The 9,430-nt window shown below is 52.4% G+C and overlaps 1 protein-coding gene across 1 annotated transcript; it reads left to right on the forward strand.

Moving 5' to 3' along the window:
• Positions 1-6,155: 6,155 nt before the first annotated feature.
• LOC124669275 (CASP-like protein 4B1) lies at positions 6,156-9,170 on the forward strand. The gene is made up of 3 exons (XM_047205917.1): positions 6,156-6,499; positions 8,519-8,639; positions 8,977-9,170. Exons 1-3 carry the CDS (start codon positions 6,156-6,158, stop codon positions 9,160-9,162), a joined length of 651 nt encoding a protein of 216 aa, XP_047061873.1. The 3' UTR covers positions 9,163-9,170.
• Positions 9,171-9,430: the final 260 nt, after the last annotated feature.

The following is a 9,430-nucleotide window of genomic DNA, read 5'->3' on the forward strand; positions in this document are numbered from 1 at the left end:
AAAAAGAAAGTTTTATAGTACATAGAGGATGACATGCGGGTCCCATTTAGCGACAGCGGTATCACCGTTTGAGAGGCGGCGAGGGGATCGAAAGAAAAAGGCAAGTGACCAAATATGAGGTGCCAAAAAAATCCAAGAAAAGAAAGTTTTATAGTACATAGAGGATAACATGCGGGTCCCATTTAGCAACGGCGGTATCACCGTTTGAGAGGCGGCGGGGATCGAAAAAAAGGCAAGTGACCAAATATGAGGTGCCAAAAAAAAACTCCAAGAAAAGAAAGTTGATTGCACATAGAGGATGACATGCGGGTCCCATTTAGCGAGCAGCGGTCTCAACGTTTCCAAGGCGGCAAGGGATCAAAGGAAAAAGGAAGTAGCCGGAAATCGGGGGTCAAAAAAATCCAAGAATAGAAAGAATTTTGGTTCATAGAGGATGACCTGCGGGACCCATGATCTTGCATCGTAAACGGCTCGATCGGAGAACGTTGAACGAGATGGCGCGATCGAGAAAAAACAATGCCAGAGAGGCTGCCATCTGGGCCCTACATCCCTCGGCGGTGCGGATTTGCGTTGACTCGGCCGGCGAACCCGAGATTTCGAGATGCACCACGTCCCGGGCCACCATACGCGACGTTTTGGCCGCTTTCGTCGGGCTAGGTGGCCTCAAAAACGAGAAAAAAAAAGTTTTAACATGCACCACGGAGGGACCCAAAATCGTCGGCCATGGTTCACCAGCAACCACGACGCGACTTCAACTTCGTCAGCCATGGCAACTTTTCTTGTAGTGATACATGATGGGTTCTTGTTTCGAGCTAACAAATTATGTGTTCCAGAATCGTCTGTGCGTTTGCTCTTATTGCAGGAATCTCATGCTGGAGGTTTGATGGGTCACTTTGGGTGTGAGAAGACGCTACTCATGATAACTGACCACTTTTATTGGCCAAAGATGAGGCGGGATGTGGACAGGTATGTGAAGAGGTGCATTACTTGCAACAAGTCCAAGTCCAAGCTGAAGCCTCATGGTCTGTATACTCCTTTATCGACACCTACTACACCTTGGGAAGACATTAGTATGGATTTTGTGTTAGGTTTGCCGCGTACTAAAAGAGGCCATGATTCTATATTTGTGGTAGTGGATAGATTCTCTAAGATTTCACATTTTATTGCCTGCCACAAGAGCGACGATGCGTCGCATATTGCTAACCTATTTTTCAGGGAGATTGTACGTCTACATGGAGTCCCGAAGACTATTGTTTCTGATCGTGACGTGAAGTTTATGAGCTACTTCTGGAAGACGCTGTGGAGAAAGCTGGGGAAGAAGCTAATGTTCAGTACTACTTGTCATCCCCAAACTGATGGTCAAACTAAAATGGTGAATAGAACATTGTCACAACTATTGAGATCCATGATCAAGAAGAACCTGAAGGAGTGGGAAGATTGTTTGCCGCATGTAGAGTTTGCTTATAACAGGGCGGTACATTCTACCACAGAGCTGTGTCCTTTTGAGGTGGTGTATGGTTTCAAATCCATTACTCCGCTGGATTTGTTGCCTCTACCTATACATGAGAAATTCAATATGGAGGCATCAAAGAGGGCAGATTTTGTACGGAAGATACATGTGAAGACTAAAGAGTTGATAGAAAAGAAAGGCAAGAGCAATGCTGCAAGGATGAACAAGAAGCGCAAGGAGATATTGTTCAAGCCTGGTGATATGGTCTGGGTATATTTTCGCAAGGATAGGTTCCCGAAGCTGCGGAAGTCTAAGTTGCTTCCTCGTGGTGCTGGTCCTTACAAAGTGCCTGCCAAGATCAATGACAATGCATACTCGATATATCTTCCACTTGATGAGTTTGGTGTCAGTAATTCTTTCAATGTTGCTGATTTGACACCATATGACGGAGAAGACCTTAGAGCGTCGAGGTCGACGCCTTTTGAAGGGGGGGAGATGATGAGGACATCCCTACTACACAACTACCTCCGTCATTGCAAGATGAAGACGATGCTGCTGTGAAGCTCAAGTCCAATGAAGTCAGGATTGGACCAATGACAAGAGCTCGTGCGAAGCTACTTAAACAACAGGTGAACTTGTTCCTAAGTGATACTTTGATCGATGAGAACTTTATACTGCCTAAATCCTATTACTTATGTATGATCAGGTATGAAGAGGGAGCAAGCATCGCACGAGGAGGAGAGGAGCAGCTGGACAAGAAGCTAGACGTGAAGCTGGACATGGAGCTTGACAAGAAGACATCCCATGGACGCGCGAGGGAGGAGCGAGAGGCATGCGCGAGAGGAGGAGATGTCCAAGCCGGCGCCAGGCCCGGTCAATCGGCCGTACCGCTGGACCGGCCCGGTCCCAAACCGGGCGCCATGCCGGTGCCAGCCGGGCACTGTCCAGTAAGCCCGGATGACCTGTCCGGTCTCACCCGGTCCCTAGCCCGGTTTCCAACCGGACCGGCCGGTCCCAGGCCCGGTCGACCGGATCCTAGACCGGCCGAGTCCGAGTCTTTCTCGACCAGATCTATTCTGGGTCGGTTATTTTCGTACTTTTTCGACCTGTAGTCGTCCCGGACGCCTATATAAGTGCCCAGGACGCCCCCAAAGTTGCTAGAGACCACGTTTAAGATAAACCCCAGTTCTTAGTTGTTTGCTATGCAAAACTATTGAATCCCAACTCTCCAATTCGTTGCGATCTGGAGTTTTATTGCTCCTGAAAGTTTGTGTGATCTGTTGTTCCATTGGGAATTAGAAGATTGCCATCTACCGCTTCGTGGTCGGCGGCTACGTGCGCAAGTGTGTGGAGTTGCGAATATCTTGCAGGGTTGAGAGCTGTTGCATTGGCGACAGGAATCAATCGAGAGACTTCGTCGGCGTCATACAAGTTATCCTCCTCATATCATCGATTCCATTCGCTGCTACCATCGCGTGTTCATCACCACCCGTCGCTTACTGAGAAGATCGGGCAACCCCATATCATTAGAGAAACATATGGGGATATTGTATCATAGCACACATCACGAGAAAAAATTAATGCTAAATAAATATTGTCCATAATTTGCATTGAGATACTACAAATCATTAAATATAACGAGATTATGATATCACTCCATAATACTATCCAATATAGAGATAGTATCGTATAAAAATATCATATACATGCATACTACTAATACATGATACAGTACTACCCACTATGACCAGCCTAATCGGGATCCATGAATGTCTCTCTAATCAATTATTGCTTCTGGCCTTCTGCTACTACTTACCTCTTTCGTCCATCCATGTTGTTCCACATATTTCTATTTATTTTCTCTGGTTCATCGTTGCTTAAGCATCTCAACTTGTTGTTAGGTTTACTCTTAAAAATTGAGGTGTGCTTCAGTGTCCTCCCTCAGCTCTCCGATTCTAAAAAATTAGAGCTGCTTTAGCTTTTAGTATAAATACATGAAGTTGAATCCGTAAAAAATAAAAACATGGAGCACACCTCGTCATGTCTAGGATGCACTGCATGATCGCATAAATATTTTTCTGGAAGTCCATCTCGCATGTGGCGAAGTATTTCCTTGTGGTGGAGTTGGCTACCACACGCGGCGAGGATGGTTGTGGCGGGGGCGCTGAACCACCTGTGTGCCATGACATCTTCAAATGGAGGTAATAAGAAAGCTTGAACCAGTTTTCAGATCCGTATTAAGATACTAGTAGAATTATGTACCCATTACGTATTTAAGAGAAGAGACGGATTTAAAAGTTAACATGTAGAAAACACATAGGCACTACCTAGCACCGCATCTGCTCGATAGCTCTCGTTGCACTACAGTACCCCTGTGGAGACTTTGCTCTTCTTGAGCCTTCCTCTCCTTGCTCCTCCCGCCGGCCTCTCTCCCCCTCGCCGCCGGCGGCCACGGTGGCCGACGGTGGGTGGGAGAGAGGTCTGACTTCTTCTAGTTTTAGTTCCTGTAGTTTTTAGCTTCCCCCCAGCGAACAAGAATGTGGTTAGATCGGGATCTGGTGATGCTTCTTCTCTTGTTCTGCGATCTATTCTTGGAACGAAGAAGAGCATCAATGGATCTCATGCTACCACCTTGATGCCGCATCCATGGCGGGATTCTGCCTCGGCTGATCTTGCCCCTTCCATCCCCACCCCTTCTTGCTGTAATAAACTGGAAGCTCTTGAAGCTGCTCCAGCGAGTGCTCAGATCCGTCGCCATCGACCTCATCCCTGCTTACCTCCCTAGGTTTGTGGCAGTAATCTCGGGTCTGATTGTAGGTTGGTTTCCCTGCTTTCGTGGCGCCGTGTTTCGAGTGCTTTCTGAAGCAGCGATGGGGTTCAAGAACCTTTTCTTCATGGAGCTTTTCAGCAGCGTCTACGATTTGGGCGCTGATTTCATTGACCAAGATGGTCTCTTCAACGCCGGTATGCTCCGGTAAGTCTTCAACCTCCTTTTGGAGGCCCTTCATCAACGCAGTCGCTGGGAGCTTTGCCAGGCCGTAGGCAAGTGGTCATGTCCCCGCCGTCGTCTATGGCTGCAGCGAGCTGCGTTTGTTGCTCCGCAATGGAGAAGAGGAGGGATTAGATTGTAATCTCAAATCTTTTAGCAAGGTCTTTCCTACAAAAGCTAGGGACCTATGTGTGTTTTTCTCATTTTCTGGGGTCCTTTGTAACATATATGTACCTCCTCTGTTGTTTTAATGAAAGGTTCGAGGTCTTTCTAGGGTGCTCCTCTGTTAAAAAAAAGTTAACATGCATGTTGCTCTGGCTTTTGCTACACAAACATAAAAATGTGGAGCTGTTGTAATTTACATCCCACTGCTACTGTTATGTAACTGAAGCGTTACACACGTGTTATCTCTCTCCTCCCTCCTCCGCGCCTAGATTATTTCCCGATTTGACTTCACCGCAACGTGATTTACATTTGTCTCCGCTGAATCATGGCCGCCGGCAAATGAGTTGTTCATAGCTTCCGCTGAATTCGAATTTGTTCGATTCATTATCGCTGCCACACAAATCGAGTTATAGCTCGGTGTCGCCGCCGTTAGTAGCTTGTTGTTGCCTCCACCACGTCCCATGCCGCCTCACCTAGGACGAAGCTGGAGCAGACGGAGGTGGACTGCCAGTTCCTGGAGCGCTGCTGCGAGACGCTGGCCAACGAGTACCAGCGGCCGCAGAAGGAGGTGCAGGAGCATCGCACGCTCAAGCTCGTCTCACGGAACTGTCGTAGCCCATATCGACCGTTCTTGATTTCTTCTTTCTTGGGACGTCGATTATTAGACGGAGAACTACTAATGTGTCAAGTGCAGTAGAACAACAGCAGCAGCAGCTTGAGCTCATCTCATGAACTGGGCCTAGTAATATATATAAATGGTCCTTATAGAAAGTTGGATATGTGAAATCTGGGTGTAGGGAAGGTGGGGTGCAAGGGGATGGCATGGCGGTTTGTTCTATCTCTTTGGCCGATGATGATGGCGGTGTTGTTCGTCCAAGAGCTAGTTGAGGCGGCGTGAGACGTAGTTGCGGCCATAGCAAGCTCCTGGTGGCGGCAGCAACGAGCTACAACTCGATTTGTGCAGCGATGAGAATGAATCAGACAAGTTCAACTCCTGCGGAAGATACGTCGATTCGTTCGCCGGCGGCCTCGATTCAGTGGCGGCAGGCGTAAATCACGCTGCGTGAACCGGGGAAGAGTTTGTGTGTTAGAAAACATACCCGGTAGAGGAGGGGGTGGAGAGATAAGATATGTGTTATGTTTTGGTCACTTACCGGTGGCAGTGAGACGTAAATACATAGCCGCTCCGTGTTTTCTTGTTTCAGGGAACCAACTTCACTTATTTGGAGGAACTCCAACTTGTTAGAACTACGGAAAGCTCACGGGACACCGAAGCACTCTTAAAAATCATGTTCCTTCCACACATTTCCCCGGCGTCTTGGAGCACATCTGCACAGCACAGCTGATGAGCAAGTGCGCGCCACATCACATCGCATTGGGTGTATCCTTTCTTCTCGACTTCCTTTCTCACTTTACTTACCCAGCAAACTCCCCAAAGCGAGAAAGCAAATGCAATATCTGCAATCACTCCATAGAAAAGCATCAGCTCATCTGCTCATATATGTAGGAGCTCGCTTGCTTGCCAGCACGTGGTTCCTTACGTGCTAAGGCATGGCTATGCAGATCGCGTCCCCCGACGCCCACTACGTCCCCAAGTCCCCACCGCCGCCACCTCCGTCCCCGCCCCCCGACCCGGCGCCGGCGGCCGCCAAGAAGCAGAAGCCGTCGACGTACACGCAGAGCGGCGCTGCGCACGCCGTGACGTTGACGACGGTCTCCGCGCCTAGCAGCAGGGACGGGGACCGGTACCACGACGATGGCGGCGGCCAGGTGCTCGACGGGATCATCCTCGTGATGCGCGCCAGCGCCGCGCTCTCGGCCTTCGTGGCCATGTCGCTCGTCGCGTCATGCCGCCACGGGGACTGGATGGACTTCCTCCGCTACCAAGAGTACAGGTGCGTACACCATAATTAGCTCCATCATGCTAAGAGCATCCCCACTCGTTTGGGCTCCCCACGCCCAAATCCGGCAAAATTTTCTTCCGGATTGGAGGAAGATTTGGCGTGGGGAGGCCAATTTTCCCAGCCGCGAGCCCAGGATGGATGCAACGTAATACGATGAATTCAGACAAAATAGGCGAATTCGTTCAAACATAAGCGAAATTTAATGATATTTAATATATAGAGGCGAGTTCCTACATAAATAGGCCGAATTCGTACATATATTTGAATTCGGCGATTGGCAAACTAATACTAAAACTAAAAGCGGCCTCCTACATGCCGAAATGGCGGTAGAAGGTCGTGTAGTCGCCGCCGTCGTCGTCGTCGCTGGAGCCGGCGTCGTCCTGGGGCGGCGGCGCCTCGTACCAGCGGCTCGTGCCCTGGCCAGCGTCGCCGGCGCGTGGAGGCGACGGCCGGTAGATGTCGTCGTCGCTGCTCTCCTCGAGCTTGATCACCTCCCTGGGCGCGGCGTTCCGCGAGGACGACGGTGCGGCGGCGCGGGCGGCGAGTTGTCGCGCGGCGGCCAGATCCAACATCCGCCGCTGCTGCTCCGCCTCCTGGCGCTCCCAGTCGCGCCTGGACCACTCCAGCGCGGCGTCGATGGGGAGGCTGTTGTCGGCGGGCACCAGGTCCTTCGGCGACCTGGCGATCGCCTCCGCCACCGCGGCGTCCTCTGCGCGCTTCGCCTCCTCCTCGGCGAGCTGGTTGGCGGCGGCCGCGGCGGCCTCATTCTTCGCCGTCTTCCTCTTCCGCCCGCGTTGCGGCGAGGAGGGCTGGTCGCGGATGACGAGCGCGCCGCTGCTGCGCCCTCTGGTCGGCGGTGGAGACGCCGGCTCCTTCTTCACGGTGGCCGGAGACGGCCACTCCTTCTTGACGGTGGCCGGCGTCGACCCGCCGGACCTAGACGCCGACCTCGAGCCCGACGACGAAGAGGACGGCGCCATCCTCCTCGGTATCCAGGAACTACCGTGCCGGCGCGACACGGTAGCCGCCACCGGCGGCGGCATCCCCAGGACAGGGGAGTTCCCGTCCTCGATGTGCGCGAGCACATTCTCGAGGGTGCGGTTGGGCGCGCTCCACCATCGGCGGCGGCCGGCGGCGTTGTTCCTTGCCGGAGGAGGAGGAGGGCCGTCGTAAGCGGCGAGTTCGCGTTCGTACCTTCGCCGGAAGAACGCGATCCACGCTTCGTGGTTGTCGGGGAAGAAGCGCGGATCCGCGCGCTGCTCGTCACTGAGAGTGACGAGCACCTCGTCGATCGCCTCCCTGAGTGCGCCGCCACCGGTTGGCGGCGGCGGGATCGGCACGCCGCCTGCGCTCAGCCTCCAGCCTCCCGGCGCGCGGAAGTCCGGCGGCGCAGGGTAGCCCGCCGCATGCAGGAGTCGCCCCTCCCATTGGTGGAGAGAGCGGCGGCCGAAGCCGTTGTTGGCCGCACCGTCGTTCGCCATTGCTGGTTCCTTCGAGTTCGGGGATGATTTGGGGGAAGACGAGCGAGGAGGTGAATGCGGGGCAGCCGGGGTAGTTCGGCGATAAATAGCGGTAGGCGCGCATGAAACCGAGGCGACGGCATTAACTCGCCGCGTGGAAGCTACGCGTCCGGCGAATGCTGACCGGCGGCAGGCTTTTACAGCGCGCGGAAGACGATGCGATGAGGACGACGATCGGTGTCTCTCGCCGACAAGTTGGGGCCACCAGACGCGCGGGAACGTTTCGCGCGCTTTCGTTTCGTCCGGAGTCCCCGAGCGCTCCCCGGGGGGCCGGGGATGGCGTGGGCTCGCCGGATGGATGAAGGGCCAAATCCGGACGAAAACAGGAACCGGGGGCGCGACTGGGCCGAATTTCGCCGTCCGGATGGGAAAAACGTCGCTCGGGGGCCTCGTCGGGGGACGAGTGGAGATGCTCTAACATTGTTGTGTGCGGTGTTGATCATTCATGAGTTGGTTTGTGGCTTAACCCCTTTGCTCATCAATTTGCTAGGTATCTTCTCGGGGTCTCTGTCGTGGCGTTCATGTACTCGGCGGTGCAGGCGCTGCGGAAGTTTCGCCAGATGCGCCGCGGCGCCGCCCATGCGAGCTTTCTTGACGTCGCCGGCGATCAGGTGAAGTGATCTTGCTTGACCGTTAAAAGACCGACGATCCCAAACATTGCGTTTATGGCTTTATGCCTTTCCAAGAAATTTTCTGTACCAAATATCACGTGGCATTTTCAGATGTGGATAGCTTTGTACTCTTGATTTTTTAGATGTAGCTATGTACTATCAAATTAAACAGCCAAAAGAAATCCTAATTTCTTTCTAGCTCTCTTTTCCTGTGTGATGGCTTAGCTAGCTTACGGGCTAAGTTTACTTAGCTGATTATATAACTTTGTACGGATGCATACAGTTTTGTTCAAGTAATCACGTCTGCTTCACAAGCCTGTGATCTGAATGAATGCAGGCGGTGGCGTATCTGCTGGTCACGGCGTCAGCGGCGGCTCTCCCGATCACGATGCGCATGAGGTCGGCGGTGGTCAACGTCTTCACGGACGCCATCGCGGCGTCCATCGTCCTGGGCTTCCTCGCCTTCGCCGCGCTCGCCTTCTCTGCCATGCTCTCCGGGTGCAAGCGACAAGCACACTACTAGTACCACTACCAGTATTAGGTAAGCCAGCATGCAGTGGCCCTTTAGAGGAACCACTAGGGATGCTCTAAAGAAATTAGTTGAATCCATGTATGCTCTTTCAATGGAACTTTTTGTTGCAATCAGCATGTGAATTCCGAGATGAAAATTAGCCGTTGGTGTCTTGGTGCCCTAGCTTTCGCGACTAGGGATACGACGGACGGGTCAAGAGATTGATGGTTGTTGTAGAAGAAATTAGCTAAAACCCATGCATGTTCTTTCGCTTTGAAGG

This window comes from Lolium rigidum, chromosome 7, assembly GCF_022539505.1.
Source record: "Lolium rigidum isolate FL_2022 chromosome 7, APGP_CSIRO_Lrig_0.1, whole genome shotgun sequence".
In the NCBI taxonomy this organism is placed as follows: domain Eukaryota; kingdom Viridiplantae; phylum Streptophyta; class Magnoliopsida; order Poales; family Poaceae; genus Lolium; species Lolium rigidum.

Excerpts from the sequence above, each read along its gene's own strand:
- LOC124669275 (XM_047205917.1), top strand. The coding sequence starts at position 6,156 with ATGGCTATGCAGATCGCGTCCCCCGACGCCCACTACGTCCCCAAGTCC. Across the intron at positions 6,500-8,518 it reads CTCCGCTACCAAGAGTACAG|GTATCTTCTCGGGGTCTCTG; the intron begins GTGCGTACACCA and ends TCAATTTGCTAG. Across the intron at positions 8,640-8,976 it reads TTGACGTCGCCGGCGATCAG|GCGGTGGCGTATCTGCTGGT; the intron begins GTGAAGTGATCT and ends GAATGAATGCAG.